This window comes from Echiichthys vipera (assembly GCF_963691815.1).
Source record: "Echiichthys vipera genome assembly, chromosome: 4".
Classification (NCBI taxonomy): Eukaryota; Metazoa; Chordata; class Actinopteri; order Perciformes; family Trachinidae; genus Echiichthys; species Echiichthys vipera.
Genome location: NC_139829.1, coordinates 14,009,440 through 14,029,528, shown reverse-complemented (window position 1 = coordinate 14,029,528; position 20,089 = coordinate 14,009,440). Strand labels below are relative to the sequence as shown.

The 20,089-nt window shown below is 38.8% G+C and overlaps 3 protein-coding genes across 3 annotated transcripts; 1 reads left to right on the top strand and 2 right to left on the bottom strand.

Annotated features, from left to right (window-relative positions):
- Window positions 1-3,060: 3,060 nt before the first annotated feature.
- Window positions 3,061-3,609, top strand: sprn2 (shadow of prion protein 2; the record flags this gene model as incomplete). The annotated part of the gene is made up of 1 exon (XM_083912200.1): window positions 3,061-3,609. One exon carries the CDS (start codon window positions 3,061-3,063, stop codon window positions 3,607-3,609), a length of 549 nt encoding a protein of 182 aa, XP_083768326.1.
- Window positions 3,610-6,977: 3,368 nt separating this feature from the next.
- Window positions 6,978-12,499, bottom strand: LOC310946187 (uncharacterized protein). The gene is made up of 2 exons (XM_083912565.1): window positions 12,430-12,499; window positions 6,978-9,510 (listed from the first exon to the last, which is right to left on the bottom strand). The coding sequence occupies exon 2, from the start codon at window positions 9,501-9,503 to the stop codon at window positions 8,286-8,288; it is 1,218 nt and encodes a 405-aa protein (XP_083768691.1). The 5' UTR covers window positions 9,504-9,510; window positions 12,430-12,499; the 3' UTR covers window positions 6,978-8,285.
- Window positions 12,500-14,015: 1,516 nt separating this feature from the next.
- On the bottom strand, window positions 14,016-19,364 carry LOC310945841 (uncharacterized protein). The gene is made up of 2 exons (XM_083912070.1): window positions 19,322-19,364; window positions 14,016-17,496 (listed from the first exon to the last, which is right to left on the bottom strand). Exon 2 carries the CDS (start codon window positions 17,494-17,496, stop codon window positions 15,811-15,813), a length of 1,686 nt encoding a protein of 561 aa, XP_083768196.1. The 5' UTR covers window positions 19,322-19,364; the 3' UTR covers window positions 14,016-15,810.
- Between the last annotated feature and the right edge of the window lie 725 nt (window positions 19,365-20,089).

Sequence of the window (20,089 nt, the reverse complement as noted above, 5' to 3'; positions counted from 1 at the left end):
TTATCTTAATGTAAGTAATAAACTGGGGAATCTTCGTGGTGATATTTATTTTTATAATTATTATATTTAATAAAATGTACCCTCTCCTCCTGTAGTAGTTAAAGAAACATGATATGAAGCAATAATAATCCAATAATCTGTCCAGTCGTGTACAAATTATCTAAAAATTGTCTCAACAAACATCAGTTCATCATCGTTCATCAGTGATAAAACAATATTATATAATATTTAACAGAGCAACATTTATACCTTTACTTTTTATTTGATACAAACTACATTTTGCTGATGCTACGTTTGTGTGTTTACTTCTAACATTATAACATTATTAATTCAGGATTGACTTTTGAGTATTTATAGACTATGGTATTTCTACGTTAGGTCCTTATTTGTGCATATATCAAATAAAAAGTGACACAAGGAACTCGTCTAAGATTAAAATTAAAGCAGCAATTTACAAAAGAACCTAAAAAATGTAATATAAAAAAACAATACAACTTCCAAACAACTAACACTACGTATAAAAAACGAGGCCAAAACAAAAACAAGGGTTACAGTAACATCCGTGTGCACTGCTTACATAGCAGAACGAAGTGTCCATCAAGATAAGTTGTTTACATTTTCTCTTAAAGAGATTACTGAGGTGAAGGAGTTGCTCATTTGCCCCCGTTGTTATATCATTTGTCCTCTGCTGCACAAATTAGGACCTCACTGGAAAGCATGTCATAATAATACGCTGGTAAACGGATCACAGTGCTCCAAGTTCTTAGTGAAATGTTTTGTCTGTCTTGAGTCACTGCTGCTGTCGCTGTAATCTGGGAGTCACTGGATTATTCCCAGTGACCCGGTGTAATTATAGTTCAACTCATCTTTTAAGAGGACGCAGATTAGACTGCTGTACTGGAAGTATGTCGTCATGCTTCAAGTCAGGAGGGAAGAAGTATTCACGTTGTTTACATCAGTGGTTCCCGTCTTTTCTTTAAGTTGTGCTCCCACACCCCTTTACCCCCCCCATCAGGTGACACACGTCTTTATTTAATTTATCAATAAGTGGTCTATGTAAATCATATATAAGTCATTGAGTGTGGTCTTTACCTACTCTGTAAAGTGTCCTGAGATAACTTTTGTTATGATTCGACACTATAAATAAAATTGAATTGAATTGAATTGAATTGAATTGAATTGAATTGAATACTATTTTACACCTTTCACAGTATATTTTCAGACCAATTTTTACATTTTCTTTTTACAATATAGTTAGTTTAACTCCTTTTTAAGCATTTAAACATTACCACTAACTTTTCATGGACTCTCATGAGCAACACATGTCGTTCCAGCTATCCAAGGCAAAATATGTGTTTATATATATTTTATTCTCAAATTGTTTTATAGTTTTTTTCAAATCAGGTGAGATTCATGAGTTAATTTCCATGTACCCCCTGGCAAATGCAGAAGTACCCCTGGTTTACAAAACAAACAGTAACACAATAGAAATACTTCATCACAAGTAAAAGTCCTGCATTAAAATGTTTTATTTACAACAAAATATACCTGGTGCATGAAATGTAAAAGTACTCATGATGCAGAATAGCTCCTGTCAGTTTTATTATTACATTATTGAACCTTTACTATTGATTAAGAGCCTGAGGATGGAGCCAATTGTATCTGCTCCAGATACTTTAATCTTCAATAATGCATCACATTTTACAAAATGATCATATATTTTGTATGTGTTTGCATGAAACATAACTATAGCTGTTATATCAATGTAGTGAAAGTAAAAAAATACAATATTTCCCTCAGAAATGTATGATAAAATATAACCCCTCGAGTAAAGACATAATCAACGTATCCTTATCAATGAATAGTGAATGAGGAAAGTCTTATATAATATATAACACTATATACTTGGTTATTAAGTACATTGACTTTATTATTTTGCACCGCTTCATTTCTGCTGCACAAATATTTATGTTTCTTATATCTTAAAGTGTCATAAATGTATTCATGCATTCAAATAGTTCTTTCTGTCTCTTCTGCTGCTCTAACATGTGAATTTCTCCCTCTGCGTCAGTAAACTTTGATCTTGTTCTTCCTGTCAGATAAGTGTCGGGGCTAAACACTGAAACAGTTGGAGGTTATGAAAGCGCTGTGATCCCACGTCAGCTGCAGCGTTTAATTGTGTCGCAGAAGTGACGCTGTTTATGTAAGAAGGATTAAGAGCTGTGATCTGTACGGCTCTAAATGTATCAGCAACGTAAAAATAACACAAGAACATCTCATCAGTCTGCTTATAAACGCGCTGCCTTCAGGGACCACAATAACTCAGAACATTCACTTAAGTATTTTTACTTTATCCTAAGTGTCAGAGGCCAATATTGGCTCCAGCACACTGATTTAACAGATATAGATATAAAATAAATATACTTGTTACTCTGAAAATGAATCTTTACATCAAACATTTGAACAGATTAAACTACTCAACAGTGTAAAAATGATCTCGCCTCAGCCAGCTATAACATTTCAAATGCTGCATAACTTTATTATTATTGATATTATTATTATATCAAACTTAAACTGGCCATTTTGTAGAATTAATCTTTTTACTTTTGATACTTAAAGTATATTTAGCTGATAATAACTACTGGTTCTTGTAAATTTTGAATGCAGGAGTTGTTGGTTTACTTCGAGGTGTTTAAAAAGTTTACCAGCATTTAAAGTTCATTTAAAAGTATTTACTTAATAGTGTTTCTTAGCATCTTTTTGTGCATGTTATGTTATTTATTTCTTCTTGTTTTATACATTTTGTAATAATGATTATGTTTCTCTACCTCATGCATTTGTGCTTTTTGCTTGAAATATATTATTGTTGATATTATTACTAGTAACAGAGAATGTATGGTGTTGAATGATCTGAATACTTCTTCCCTCACGGAGCTGCTCTTTTCAGATTCAGCTGATGATTCGCAGCCTACGAACAAACTATGATTAACAACAGAAACAGAAAAGTAACTTCACACGTCCTAATGATGTTTCCTTTGTCGTGTTTTCACAGGATAAAACATGAAGTCCAGGCTGCAGAAGCTGCCCCTCACAGTGGCCCTCTGCCTGCTGCTCCTCGCCACACTGTTACCCGGCTCTGAGGCCCGGCGTGGTGGCGGTCGTGGTTTTGGAGGTGGTGGCGGCTTTGGCCGAGGTGGAGGCCAAAGCCGGGGGGGCTGGTTCGGTGGTGGTGGCCAGGCCTCCAGACCGGTCCAGAGCAGCGGCCCCAGTGCAGGAAAGGTAGCTGGGGCTGCTGCAGCCGGCGCCATAGGAGGAGCAATGATTGGGTCTGCCCTGAGCCGCCCTGGGTATGGTGGAGGGTATGGAGGAGGGTATGGAGGATACGGAGGAGGGTATGGAGGAGGGTATGGAGGATACGGAGGAGGATATGGCCACACACGATACGGAGGCGGTGGTGGCTACGGCTCCAGGCCTGGCTACGAGTCAGAGGGCTCTGGGGACATGGAGTACTACACCGGAGCCTCCAGCGGCCCCATTTACAACAGCATCATCGTTGTCATCGGCTCCCTGGTGTCCCTGCTGATGGGCCACTGGGTGGCAGTCCTGTAGAGACGAAACACACACGGGTACAAACAAACCCTGAGGAAAACCACCCACCACCCTCAGAAAACACAACTACTTTTCTAGAATAATAAAAGCTGCGAGCAGTTTATTTTCCCGACTCTTGAACGACCCTCGAATGACCCTCCAGGAGGACCGGAGGAGGAACCTGACCTTTTAACCTCGACAACATGTCAGTGTGACTCCACCTTCAGTCTGCAGGTGCACTGAGGAACAAACTACCTCCTTTAGAAATATGTCCTGAGATAGTTCCCCTCTCTCTTATGTCTCCTCTTCAAGTTGCCAGTCTTTTTATACTTTTGATGATTGTTTTTTGATTAACATGTTTTCTCCGTGAGGAATCTGAGAAGTTAAATAAATTAGATTTCTACCTCAAGAAGTCATGTTAGGACCAGTTTAAGAGCAGCTATTCAGTACGCTTCTAATAATGCCAGTATTTCATTATATATTCATATTTTAAACAATTTTTTAATTCTGTGTCATATTTATATCTCTGCATATCAAAGAAAAGTATATTAAAATGTTATATTTTCAGGACATTGCTTGTATATATATATACTTAAAGCACATCATTTATGCCATTTTGTAGACTTTTATGTAAAAAAGCAAAATATGTTTCCATGTTTGTTATTGTTGTATAAATAAAAATGACTTAGAATAAACTTTTTGTTGAATTTCATTGTTTGATTGAAGAAAGGATGACAGGAGCTTTAATTTCATTTAAAATTAAACAAAATAAATAGAAGTTTCCCTCAAATCAACGTCTTAAATTGTGGGGTAGTGAGTGTTTAGATTAGATCCCTAAAATATATACACATTTTTAAAAGCTCCGCTGCCTTTTTTCTTCCAGAGCTTTCAATCGTATGTCTTGGTTATTAATCAGCAAATTACTGTTGTTGTTGACGGCTGTTTCCAACATTAAGAATAATTCAGTTTATAAGCTGATGCGGACGTCCTACAGATGTATACAATGGAAACTTTACAGCTATAGCTCCTTCACAACCTCTCTTTCCTGAACGCCGTGATACATTTGAAAGCTCCTGAAAAAGAAAAATAGGTAGGTCATTTAAAGAAATGAGTCAGAATATCCAGCTGCAGGAGAGAAGAAGCTGCAGTTGTGTCTGCGGCCACAGGAGGGCGGAGCTCCAGAGAGGCGACCCTCTGCACTCAGCTGATGAATGGGTGTGTACCTTCACTGGCTGATTATGGGGGGTGCAGAGAGTGTGGCTGCACCTGGCCTCTTGCTATTGCAGTTAATGAAAAATAAACAAAAATGCAATAAGAGTAGTAAACACGATCCTGTCACAACTTTATTGAAACGTGTTGCTGGCATCAAATTCTATTGGAGGATATAATTTTCAATGTTTCTGTTTCAACGTTTCAAAGGTTGTCTTTGTGCTAGTTTTAGTTACATATCACATCTGTCTTTATATTTTACACTACTGTACTCTGTCTCTTCTTGATGTGAAACCCAGCAACGTGCAGCTAAAGTCCCATTATTTCATTTCCATCGGCACAAAAATATTTCCATTAAGCCTGTAATTTAATCTACAAATGGAAACCCTGAGGGGGCCCTGTGGTGCTGCATGACTCAGCCTGTCAGCTGACATGTAACCGCCTGCAGACTTGTATCACTGCCTCGGCTCCATCAGATCACACAGGTGCTCCTGTTTGCTGTCTTTTGTCTGTTTCTGTCTACAGCACACCATCTTTAAATCTTATGCAACATCCGGCAGTGCTCTTTAGACCTTTCACATTCAATGATCATGTTTCATTACAGACAGACAGAGACACACGAAGAAGAGTTGACGCAGCCCTCATTCATTTTGAGATGTTGCTAAAACAGACTTTTTACTGCCTGAGTTTCCAGTTAACCAGGTGTTTCTGAACCTCCAAATTCAGATGAGCCACAAATTCTCATGGATTCCTTTTTCATATTGTAACAGAACTTATCAGATGTTAAAAGGGAAGAAGTATATTAACATAAACTATAACGATGAACAGAAATAATGAATAAAACAGAATATGTATACACTTTCTGCTGCATTAAATCAGCTTCTATATGTAAAAAGAAGCAATAGGTATTGTAAATAAACATGTGCATTATATTACTATAGTAACAATATGTAGAAGATGGAGATAGGAAATATGTGTACTACAATACATAAAACATTAAACTATGAAAGTGAACTATTGTTCAGTGTAAAGTAATGCAGTGTTATTATAATTAACCTGCATATAATGTAAGTAACTTGGGTTACTGCACAGTATTATTATTGTAGTATTGCACACAATAATATTAAACTGTAGTAGATATAAATAATTATGGTTTAAGTTCAGCCTCCCTAATATTCAAATGTGTTATATCATCAAATTGATCTACACAAGTGTTTTATTTAAAGCTTGATTTCAGTGAGTCACAAAATAAATATCCACAAATACACATTAGTGAAGTCTTTACGTGTATGTGTGTGATCAGTAAAAGGCATACGTGTCTTAAAAGCGATACTTAAATACGTTCAAAGCCAGACATGAGATGATAACGCGTAAAGATACACTCAAACAGTTTAAAGTGTTTTAGTGCAGTGGTGGAATATAATTAAGTACATTTACAAATTCAAGGTACTTGTTCTTTACTTGAGTATTTCCATTTGTTGCTACTTTCTACTTCACTACATCCCAGAGAAATATTGTACTTTTTACTCCACTTTTCTGACAGCTTTTGTTAAAGTTTGTCGTTCAATAAAAAACGTACATCTCCAAATACATTTTAACTTTGATTTTCTTCTGATAAACTGAAGAAAATAAATATAAATGTAAAAATGATCCTACTTTTTAAGCTGCTGCCTTCGTGACCCGACCCCGGATAAGCGGTTGAAGATGAGATGAGATGAAATGAGATAAACAATTTAAAAAATGACTCTACATAAGAAACCCAATATATACACTTTAATGCACAAGTCATTTTAATCATCATATGCCATTTTTACTACTATTTCTACTTTAACTTAAGTGAAGGACCTGAATGCAGGACGTTTACCTGTGGTGGAGTATTTTAAGTGTGGTTGTAGTATTTTCACTTAAGGATCTGAATACTTGACTGCGTGGAGACAGATGTAGGAGTAATAAATGGAGAAAATCCAGGGTGAAAATGTGTTATTGATAAGGTTTATTCTTGATTGACAAAGCTGACGTCCAAGAGATGATTTCACACCAACACAGAGTTGGCATTATTTTTATTGAATTAGTAAGTCACAGCTCACAACAGTGTATTATTTAGATATATTGTAGTTAGTTATCAAACTATCCTACAAATTCTCGAATGATGACAATATCAGATGAATTATAAGCTAGGAAACTTTAAGACATTTTGACTATTTGTTTGCAATTAAAACTCCTGAGAGTACCTTTTTAAATGATTTTTTTAAGGAATCAGCTTCCATGATTAGGAAAAAAAGTATAAATCACATGTACTGTACATATCTTGACATGCAGGCTTAGCAACCGTAAACTCAGCTGATGATTCAAGATAACATTCAGAGATTAATCAGGTTTAGTACATTGCGTGTCTTTAAGAGCACTTCTGCAATCACGAGCGACCCAGAGACAGAAGAGGGTGACAAAACATTGGAAAGAAGGGAGGAGAAGGAGGGTGAGTGTAAAAAAATATCTGAAAATACACATACTGTACAAGGCCAGGGCAGAACACAGGGGACAACGTTAGGGCAACATACATATTCAGGAAAAGCGCACTTTGTTTTGCATTGATTCCAAAGTAGGTAATAAAAGGAGTGTTAGGATAACAGCATGCATACAATTGTCTGTGTTTAGAAAGTCTCTTTATTCAAATGAAATAAGAACCAACAGATATAATAATCAGTCTTTTTGGTTTTAAGTTTCTGTATTTCCTTATATGATAACAATCCATTTTAAGCTCCTAAGAAATTAGTAGATATGATCCATCAGACACTCATGCTTAAAGCGTGGACATCCTCAGTGTAAAGACATTTAATTGAACATTAGACAGGTTCAAATCCAGTATGATTTGATAGTTTTCCAACTCTTTGAACTCTCCTTAAATCTGACAGACCTCCAACATCAGCATCCCTGGAGTTAATCTAATCATATCACACTTTAAAGAGCACATGTTTATTGCAAAACAGATAACCATGACGGGGGCTTGTACAGGCCCCACAGGCGCAAACTAACCCTCTCAGAGGAGACAAAAAACAAAACAACAAAGATCCAGTTTCATGAATAGATAAAAAGTTGTTTTTTTTCTGAAACACACATCACAAACAGAAAGATTAGTCGATGGCTGTGCCCCTCGTTATTTCTGTGGCTAGAGAGCGCCCACTGTGGAGGTTCTGATCACTCGTGGTCACTTTGTTTGTTGCTCTGATTGGTTGAGTGCAATCCAATTGTGTGCATTGGTATATTGAAATGCGTGCGTGAGTTGGGAAGGTCTATCGCTCATTGCCAGAACCTACGTCTGGATAGATGTGGGTCTGGATTTCCAGGCTATCACGCACATGCATGAGGATGTAATGCCTAAAAATTAAGAAGAAAAAAAAAGTACAGAGGTTGCTGTCTTCCTTATGACTTCTCACACATTACTTCATTCTTTTAACTCATTTCCATCACTTTAACTGCTCGTGAAGGCCTCAGAGCAGCAGTAGCATCAGTGTAGTACTGGTGACCAGAGCTAAAAACCTTTGCAAGCCCATCTCCAGCCCCTCAACTCCAGAGTCCAGTCTCTTCAAGTACTTTTCAGAGTAGACCATGTACAGCTCCAAGCACCTCCTGGCCTTCATCTGGTCGATCAGGGCCGGGTAGCCGATCTCCACGATGCTGACTGTGTCGTCGTCTTCGGCGCTGCTGACAGCCCGCAAAGCCGGAGGCCCGGGATTGGCTGCAGGCTGAAATAGAGGGCGACGAGCTAAAGGTGCAGAGGTCGAGGAGTTTTCTGCCGCAGTGCTGTTGGTTTCCGTTGTTCCAGAGTCGGGAGCTGAGGTGACAACAGCAGATACGGTAGCAGCAGCCGGTTTGCTATTTGGCTTTCGGTTCTCCTCAGGCAGAATGTCGGTTCTCTTCATACAGGAGTCCATGTAGTTGTCATATGTTTGAGGGGGTGGGCTGTACACGTAGTCTCTGCCGTAGTCATTGGTGTCAGTAGACTTGGTACCGTATTTCCTGTACATGTAGTGGTTGTAGTATTGCTCCTCCTGGTGGTTGTGGAAGTGGTAGTGGGGTCGGGGGAACCTCCCTAGCCCGTAGCCCACGGCCATCCCCGCCACAGCCCCTCCAGCTGCCGCCATGACTGCGGTGCGTCCGAACCCTCTGGATTTATCGGAGGGATACATGCCCATTGACTGAACTGAGTGGGAAAAGGGAGAGCCGCCCCTCACACCATGGCCCCCATATCCAAAGCTGCCCCCATAGTGAGGGCTCAGGACTTTGTTGTTGGGGTTTTGGTTTATATATCCACCTCCATAACCACCTTGACTGCCGTAACCACCGTGACCGCCGTAACCACCGTGACCGCCCTGACCGCCCTGACCGCCGTAACCACCGTGACTGCCATAACCTCCTCCGTATGGGGAGCCACGTGCTGGATGCTGGTTAGAGTAGCCTCCACCCGGCTGCTGGGGGTAGCTACCTGGATACGCTGGTCTACCTGATTGCGGAGGTAAACCTCCCTGATTGGGTTGTCCAGGCTGATTGGAAGAGCCCTGATTAGTTTTGCTCTTATTGTTGGTGTTGCCTCGGTGGGGTGTGGTCTTCTTTGAGCCAAAGCCTTTCCCAAAGCCTCCTCTCTTGGCCAGTGAAAAATGAAACAAAAGAAGTGACAGACACAGCACAGATAATGATTTCAGCCTCATCTTTGCCCTGTAGGGAGAGAAAAGGGAAATAGGAAAAAGGTGACGAAGATATGAGATGATAATAATACTTGTTTTTTTATTTTACCCTTTAAGTAATCTTGTGTCATGTCTTTCTGTGAAAATCTGAGACTTGGATGTCCAAGAGAACATGCAACCAACACTTTTCACTGAGCGGAGCGCTCTGGGAACACAGCTACACTTCTGGAGTTTCAACGCTGAGCCGTGGGTCCACAACCAGGTTTTCAGGTTGGCTTGAAATAGCTCAGTGCGCTCTTAATGTTACTGCAGGAGACCAAATGGTTCTCTATCCATCTAATGTGTGTTGCTACATTTAAAAGGTTTACCATGTTGCTCGTGCATGATTTATTATTTTAGTAGTGACAATTCAGTGCATTTATATCAAGGCTATGTGTTCTTATGTAGTTTTACAAAGTAAGGAAAGTAATGTTTAAGTAAAGCCTCATGTTGCCATTAATATAAAATATCTAGAGACCATCTTGTGTTGAGATCACACCAGCTGGTGAGGCAATGGTGCCTTCCTGACTTTCCACCCCCCCTACTTCCAGCACCCTTGCTCGGACCACACTTGAACCAGGCTTTCATTTGGATCTCAGCTACACACCTGTAAAGTTTCCTGACTGCATCTTGCACACCTCTATATTTTTCAGCCCCTGCGTTCGGATCGACCCTGCACAAAGACATATAGACACCTGGAAAATCACTGCAAACCGCCTCTGTGTTAGTTCCTGCTACAGTAGGTGTCTCCAGGGCCACATTTTGCCGTTACAAGATACACTCGGTGCGTTTACATGCAGTTTAAAAAGCAGATAATTTTCGGGTTAAGGCAGTACCCTGGATTCTCAAACACCACGTTAACACCTTACCCCGATTAAAATCAGCATACCCGGAGTAAGGCGGGTTATGAGTCTGCGCATGCTCTGTAGTTTATAACTGCCCCTCCTCACTAGAATAGATCAGGAAGTCGGTGCCAAAAAAAGAACAGCAACAACACAAGCTTTACCTTTAAACTGGCAAGTAACATCACTACCAAGAAGACCCATTTTTTGTCTTAATTCTGTCGAAAAGTTGTCCTTTCTCCCTGTTTTCCAAGTTGTGATTTTGACGCAGCAGGTCAAGTAGAAGTAAAAGCCGTATTCTGAAAAGTAACTCCCATTGTTCTTCCCTTCCTAACCCTTGCATGTATACGGGGAGAACTGCAATAATAATTATTCACTCAACTAGAGTAAGACCATACTCCTGTTACTGCTGTGCATGTAAACGACTGTCAGGGCTGGTAAAGACCCCAGTCACTTCCACAGTGAGACTTACAGCTTAATAACTAAACACTGGTACTGGATTTGTTTGGTCGTGTAGTTCTTTAACCCGTCTACAGTAGTGCCGCTAACTGGAAAACAACAACGGATGTAATTAAAACCATTCATCCATGGATGAATTATTAGAACTGGATAGGGCGGGGCCGATGAGGAACACTAATGCGCATATATTCAGTGGGCAGCATGTCATGAAAGTAAACCTGGCGGCCCAGGAACTTTCATGCGCCAGGCTAAAAATTCTCCATCCAGTTCACATATTAATCATCAGTGACATGGAGCCTGGTGGAAATACCCGTGGATCATTGGCAATTTGGCATCTGGCACGGCATTTGTTACATACAAAGCAGTCATTGTATGTCTTTTTCCCAATTAAAGACAGTTCATGTTCAAGAACACACACATTTTTGTGTTATGACTTATGTTTGAGTGTCTGTGGCCACGCCCACCCCACCTCGTATCTGACAGTAATGGTCATAGTGTGGTCTGTTGTCAGGCCACCAGCTCCTGGATTACTTCACTTGTTTCAAACACAAGCATTTCAGTCATAATTTGCTCTTGCAGTTTCAATCTTTGTTGTCAACCAGTGGTAGTAAACTACAGTGGTTTCCATAGCAACGTAAGCAGCGCTATTATGTTGCTTTAACCCTTTGATCTCGGCCTGTGAGTTGCTGCGTGCCTCTCGCTCGTTCACTGCCCGCTGCACGTTGGTCACTCGGGGTACAAACATAGGGCTGTTTTCATTTGACTGCAGCATGATTGACCTCGGATAATTAAACAATAGATCATAGATAATTATTTCATTATCACCAGAGACAAACTTTGAACTACAGCAGTGACGATGCACAAGGTTTGTTGACGGTAACGGACTAAACTCCCTAAGGAGGCCCCGCCTGACTCCACCCTCTCCTGTTGTTTTTCATGTTTTTTTTTTATTTTTATATCCAAATTTTGATAATAACTCAAATGTGCACTGAATTTTATTTTTACATTTTGCTCTTTTTTTGTTGCCGTCAGTTATTATTTATATGATAACGGTGATGAACGCTGGTTCAAGGGGCCACCTGTAAATTTCTGCCCAGGGCCCCAACAGACTCTAGACTCGCCTCTGGCTGTCACAACATCCCTATTACGATTTACAAAGTAATAATAATGGGGCACACAAATCACAATAACGAGATGGGGTCAGCATCTTTTCACCTTTCTTTGGTAAATTCAATGATTAATCGATTCATGTTTTCTAGTTAATTTCACCCCTAATTCGTCCAATTTTTCCCACTAAATTCCACCTTCATGAAAATAAAGACATGTGTCTCCCTGTCCTCTGGAGGCAAACCAGTCAGTCAGCGGGTAGAAAACAGGTGTGGCAGAGGCAGGACACAACCAGACCCCGAGCTCTTATTAACAGATGCATATAGATGCAGCACAATAACAAAATGCTCCAGAGAACGTCAAAAACACCGATCAAAGCCATCCAGACGGATGATTAATAATAAGGCACAGTGCAAACAGACCCCACTCTGAGCTTGTGTTAAGTGATCGCCTCCAAACGGCATCAAAAGGGAGCAGGTTACTCTGAAACAAAGGGCTGGTACCTGCGGTGATGACTCCTGGTGCTCGGCTTCAGTGCCCGGGTCGGCTTTGCTCCGGGGTCCTGGTGTAGTTCAGTCGTCTGGTGTGGAGACGGGATATTATTATGGGATACTTCTATATGACGTAACGCGGCACGAGGGATGTGGGTCGCATAGAAACAGAAGAAGGGGGCGGGGTTTCACTTGACACATTTCCAAGCATCCTCAACCCTGTTTTCTATGTCCGTGTGTGGACTTCATAGAGAGGACAGTGGGGCACTGCACATGACCGAGGCTCAATAAATACACACATACACAGATGTAGAAGTTAATCCTGGGATACATAAATGCATAAATACATGTATGAATAAATACAGGAATACAGAAGTAAATAAATAAAGGAATATATAAATGTAGAAATTAATACAGGAATACAGGAATTCATAAATAAATAAATAAATAAACAAATGTAGAAATAGAACAGAACTAAATAAACGCATAAATAAATGAATGAACAAATACTGGAATACAGAAATAAATAAATAAATGAATAATCAAATTCATAAATAAATGTAGAAATAAATACAGGACTGAATAAATGCATAAATAAATGAATGAATAAATACAGGAATACAGAAGTAAATAAATAAATGAATATATAAATGTAGAAATTAATACAGGAATACAGAAATACAGACATTCATAAATAAATGTAGAAATCAATACAGAATTAAATAAATGAATGAACAAATACTGGAATACAGAAATAAATAAATAAATGAATAATCAAATTCATAAATAAATGTAGAAATGAATGCAGGACTGAATAAATGCATAAATAAATGTATGAATAAATACAGGGATACCGAAATAAATTAATGCATGAATAAATACATAAATAAATAAATAAAAGCCGGAAATAATTCATAAACAAATTCATAAATTCATGTAGAAATGAAAGAATAAATGCATTTATCAATAAATAAAATAACAAATGAAATGATAAATAAATAATAAATGCTTTAAATTTATTTCTACATTTTTTTTCACCTGCATTTATTTATTTCTATGTCCATATGTTGGACTAATGATGTAGGAAGTCCCATTTATTCATGCATATATTCATTTATGTATTTTTTTTAATTTCTGCATTCGTTTATTTATGTTAATGTGTAATATTTTTCCATTATCTGAAAGGGAACATTCTGTATAATTTATAGCGTACTTCAGGTAATTTGCCGATATAACCTCTGAACTTTTTTTTGCTACTTGCATTGCTACTTTTATTCAAATAAAATAAATGAAAACCTCTAAAAGGCACTAATATCCAGGTATACAATGACTAAATCATACATGATGGTCTGTTTATGAAGCAGCAGATGGATAGTTTCCAAATTTATTTTGGTGTTTCTATCTTGTCTTTCTAACAGTTGAAAGAGTTTTTCAGTCATGTGAGCTGTCACCTGTTATCATGCCAGATGTGATAGTTCCACAGTGTTAATATATTAATGTAAATAGTCCCAAAAACTCAGTTCTTCAAGGGTCGAGAATTTCAAACTTCATTAAAAGTAAAGTCAAAGTCAGCTTTATTGTCTTTCTTCACATAAAGTCATAAAAGGAATCGAAATTGCGTTTCTCACTATCCCATGCGTAGACTAGACAAGACACAATTAGTAAAGTAAAGTGGCACAACATAAATGATCTAACTGCTATAGTAACAACCAAACAATACAATAGTAATAGCAACAAATAATAATAAAAGTGCAGATGGTGGCATACTACTCTTACAGGTCATGAAAGAATGATATGTATATGATATGGATGGTTTTCAGCAGATTACTGTGAGATTTCTAAGATAAAAATAATTCAACTAGAACTTTTGGGTTATTTTGTAATATTTTTATGTTATAAACTAGATGAAAAAAAACTCTGATTCTTGCATTATTTCAATTTGCAGTGTCACTCAGAAAAGAAACACCATTAACCATAGGTTACATTTCAGCACTGCTTTAAAGTGTCTCATTAGCCAAAATGCCAGTTGCATTAATTTTTAATGTACATTGTGAAATGAGACCTACTGACATGATGCAGATTGAAGCCACTGTCTAAATCTTTCCGTTGCTTGTTGACAGCATTGTTATTGTGGTGAAAGCAGAGTGCAAAGTATTTTTATAGAGGTGGCCAGACCGTGGCAAAGCTCTGGGAGGGTGTGGTTGCTTTTAGGAGCCAGAACAGAGAACTCATCGTACTAACACATGATTGAATACAGCTGATGCCACCTGCTGGCCATTTAAAGTCCTACATTAAAAACTCTGTGAACCCATAACCACCTGTTTCCATAAAATGAAAAGGAGTCCTAACAGTAAAAACAAACACATATTAATTCCTTTAATATATCAGGCCAAATATTAGCTCCTAATTAATGGTTTATATGTTGTTGTAGTGGCTTTCTTACAGTAATAATGCAACATTTTTGTATGTATTGTTTTACTACTCATCATCAACACAAGACAATAGCAATATTTTCACAGAGAAATAAAACAATCAATTGGATTTCACTTCCATCAGTTCATCGGTTGTAATTAGTAAATCAGCAGTTTTACATTTCAAGAGCACTAATGCAATCACAAGCTACCCCAGAGAGTGCAGAGCCAAACACTGGATAGAAGGGAAGAGGCAAGTGTATATAAAAAATATCCTACAACATATTGTACGAAGTAAGGGAAGTACACATAAAGGTTTTTTTTTTAACAAACATCATTCACAATACATACAATACATAACTGTTGATAATAAGTGTCTTTTTCTTTGCATTGATTGAAACGCAAGTAATTTAAGGATTGTTAGGACGACAACACAGCGTGTTATCAGAATAAAACGGGCCGACAGAAATCATAATCAGCCTTAAATAGTGTTTGGATTAGATCTCCTGTACTTCAAATGAACATGAAGGTCATATTTAGTACAAATAGTGAAAATATGATTAATTACAAATACGCAAGTATGCTTAAAATGTAAAACATCTGTCTAAAGCAGATATTATTATTATTATTATTATTATTATTATTGTATTCACTATATTTTAATATGCACTCCTTGAATCAGACACGTTTCCAACATTAGCACCCGGTGAGTTAAAACTATATCACACCAAAGTACATTTCCATTATTGCAGAGCTGTTTTATGTATACAGTCTATGTTATGTACACAGATCATCACCATGGCAGATCAGTATGCTCGTGGCTCTGTGGGTTAGTTCAAATAATTTCAGTATGGACCAAAGTTAGTCGGAACAAATGCCACTTTCAACCCTAGAGCCACGCTATTTTCTTAATATCTTTCACACGTTCTTTTTTGTACACCTCATTTCTGTATTTCTCCATCACTAACTGTTAATGGGGGCCTCACTGCAGCAGCATTAGCATCAATGTACTGGTGACCAGAGATAAAAGCACTTGTGAGGACACCTCCAGTCCCTGTACCCTATCAGTGGGGCTGCGCTCTGTTTTTTTCTTCAAGTACTTCTCAGAGTAGACCATGTACAGCTCTACACATCTCCTGGCCTTCAGCTGCTCAATCAGGGCCGGGTAACCGATCTCCACAATGCTGACTGTATCATCATCATCATCATCATCATCAGTAACAGCTTTTCTGAGAACCTGTGAAGCTGAAGGCCCTGGATTGGCTTCAGATTCATTAAAAGGGAGTGGAGTTGAAGGCGCAGAGGTTGAGGAGTTTTCTGCTGCAGTGCTGTTAGTCTTTGTTGTGTTGCTGCCAATGCCAGGGCCCGGGGCAGCAGTAGTTGGGGTAGTTACAGAAGTAGTTGTAGTAGTAGTAGTAGTAGTAGTGGCAGCAGCAGCCGGTTTGCTATTTGGCTTTCGGTTCTCATCAGGCAGAATGTCGGTTCTCTTCATACAGGAGTCCATGTAGTTGTCATATGTTTGAGGGGGTGGGCTGTACACGTAGTCTCTGCCGTAGTCATTGGTGTCAGTAGACTTGGTACCGTATTTCCTGTACATGTAGTGGTTGTAGTAATACTCCTCCTGGTGGTTGTGGAAGTGGAAGGGGGGTCTGGGGAACCTCCCTAGCCCGTAGCCCACAGCCATCCCTGCCACAGCCCCTCCAGCTGCCGCCAATACCGCAGTACGTCCAAACCCTCTGGATTTATCGGAGGGATACATGTCCATTGACTGAACTGAGTGGGAAAAGGGAGAGCCGCCCCTTACACCATGGCCTCCATATCCAAAGTTGCCCCCATAGTGAGGGCTCAGGACTTTGTTGTTGGGGTTCTGGTTTATGTATCCACCTCCATAACCACTTTGATAGGGGTATCCTCCTTGGTTGGGATAACTCCCTTGGTTAGGGTATCCTCCTTGGTTCGGCTGTCCTCCTTGGTTGGGGTAACCCCCTGGTTGGCCTGGTCGCTGGGGATATCCTCCTTGGTTAGGGTATCCTCCTTGGTTGGGATGTCCTCCTTGGTAAGGGTATCCTCCTTGGTTGGGATGTCCTCCTTGGTTAGGGTATCCTCCTTGGTTGGGATGTCCTCCTTGGTTAGGGTATCCTCCTTGATTGGGATGTCCTCCTTGGTTGGGATGTCCTCCTTGGTTGGGATGTCCTCCTTGATTAGGGTATCCTCCTTGGTTGGGGTAACCCCCTGGTTGGCCTGGTCGCTGGGGATATACTCCTTGGTTAGGGTATCCCCCTTGGTTAGGGTATCCCCCTTGGTTAGGGTATCCTCCTTGGTTAGGATAGCCTCCTTGGTTGGGGTATCCTCCTTGGTTAGGATAGCCTCCTTGGTTAGGGTATCCTCCTTGGTTGGGGTATCCTCCTTGGTTAGGATAGCCTCCTTGGTTGGGGTATCCTCCTTGGTTAGGATAGCCTCCTTGGTTGGGGTAACCCACTGGTCGGCTTGGTTGCTGGGGATAACCACCTTGGTTTGATTGTTCACGTTGATTAGGCTGGATTCCACCCTTAGACTTAGTATCTGTTTTGGGGGTCTTCTTAAAGAAACCGACTCCTCTTTTCTTGGCCATGGAAACATGAACCAAAATAAATGACAGATACAACAGAGCTATTAGAGTCTGCTTCATCTTTGCAGTGTTGAGAGGAACCAAAGAAAGAAACATGAAAAAGAACAACACGTCAGGGTTTAGTGAAGGTTTTTTGACAGCCAGTATAGCCATATATGTTTTAAATAGCCATATAATAACCTACATTTAAACTGCAGTAAAACACAAAATCTATGAGCCAAGCTCCATATAAAACAATTAATAAACTGAAAATCTAAGGGAGTTAAACAATCCCCAGTTGTCAGTTCGGCCATGGCTCACTGAGCCTGGAGCGACCGCCACAGCAATGCATGTAGATATGGGTAATAAACAGGCAATTTCATATCTCAATAACAATATATATATCACTATACTGGTCTATTTCATATTTACAGTGATTCTCTAATTTTGCTCACGTTTTGTTTTTCACAAAATGAAGGTTTGAAGTGCGTTGGTTAAAAAAAATGCTATTACAGCAGTGGTATAGCCACAGCTGATAGTCTATCAAATTATGAACAATAAAAAACAACAATATGATAAATATAGAATTACACCTCAGTATATCTGCGTATACTCCTGTGTAAATGAAATACGTAACAAATTAAACATAGGGTATTTTCTCATTTTATGAACAACTTTAGTGCAAAATGTAAACTGAAGGTGTTTCACATCTGATTTTTTGAGAGATTTGAGTTAGCATGTGCTTGTTATTATCAATTTAGATGACGCAATTGTGTATCGCAATAGAATGATGTAGGATTTCATCATGATACGTTCCTTTGAAAGACGATAAATGATCATATTGAATTATCGCCCAGGCCTAAATGCATGGCACACCGATATTGAGTTGTCACTATTAGTATTACTGTATATGTTTTCTGATATTTTTACAGAATATATCATGCAGAAAATGATGCTTGGAGTGATTTAAAGATGGTCTTGTATAGCTATTTATTATTATTCAATATCTTCAATGGGCTGATACTGAACAAAAGGTACAATTTCGATTTTTTTTTGTTCGTCTGTATTTTCTCACATGGATTTCTAGTGGTTGAAAATGTTACACAGAGCTTAAGGGCGCCACACTTGATTTGAGGAATAGAGCCATTTATATTCGTGTAACACTTAATTTAACAAAATTCTACACGTTTAATTTAATACACTGAAAACTTTTCGGGCTCACAAACAGTTTCTTAACCTTCCCTGAATGTAATTGTATGTTTAATAACATTACATTTTCTTTATTAAAGTTATAGAAAGTACCCCTGTGAGTATCGTTGCATTCATATCGGTGTCTAATCCTCATAGAAAAGTCTATTTTCACTCCAGCTCAAAAATCCACTGTATCGGCCCCAATGTCGATAATCTGTCAATTTTTTCTCTCTAAAATAATACTTAAAAAAAGATCATATCGGTCGGGCCCTAATCCAAATGAAAATAGAAAATATAACCACGACACATGGAAACTTTTTGAAAAGAGTAGTTGCCTCGTTTTCGCTCTATTTAATTATGTTGCTGCACCTGTTTCACCGCATTAGTGACGTGAAGCTGTAATAATAGCACAAACTCGGACTGTTATCCTACTAATGCTGTTTTCAGCAAACATCAAAGAAAACAGGCTACAATACATATGTATGTATAATAATGCACGGTGATATCTTGGTTTAAATTAACTGATACAATTCCTCAACTAAGTCGACTAACTTCGCATGCAAATCTTGCTCTAATTTGTTCAAAATATTCGTAATTAGTAGAAAAGCACACTCATGAAACCATGGTGAGCACAGTGAAATGATTTGTGTTATGGAAACAAGCCACGAGACGAATCTCACAAACAATAATCCTAAACACAAGCACACATACTGACCTTTACCGTCAATGTCCTCAACCCCGCCGTTACTTTCTTTAGATCCTGTCCTCACAAACTTTTGGTTCCCTCCTCCTCCTCCATGGTAACCCTACATTTGCCAGAAACTCTCGCGAGACAGGGTTCCCGACCCCCATATGCGAACCATAACTATCTGAGTTCGATACCAAACCTTAACCAACTAAACTTAACCATTAGATTTAGATTTCTTACCTTAACTTTCCAAACTCTAACACTATATGTAAATGCCGAACCACAATCATCTCGCGAGACTTTCGCAAATCTAGGGTTACCGCCACTTCCTCCTTCTTCTGCTTTGTGTATTTTAGCGGATTGCAACACTAACTCGATGTGTATATCGCCACCTACCGTACCGGAGTATATAGTACAGGATATAGTTTACATTAGTCCAGGTTTCAGGGTACAACACACAGCTTTTTAACATGCGTACAAAACTAAGATATTAAAATGATCATGATCAACATATGTATATATTTATACATTATATGAAGGCACATTGCATCCTTCAGCGCACTTGTTTCTTTACACAGCGACCTTAATGCCTGTAAGCAAGCTTGTGTAAATGTATTTATTCCTTTTTTCACACATTTATCTTTGCTAATAATACACTGCGTTCATGTTAATATGGATTAGCAGACATATTTATGAAAATAAAGTGTTTGGCGGATCCCCTGTTAAAGAAATCTGAATTTGTATATGAAAATGTCAACTAAATGTAGCCTACCACAACTTATTTTGTCTGTGATC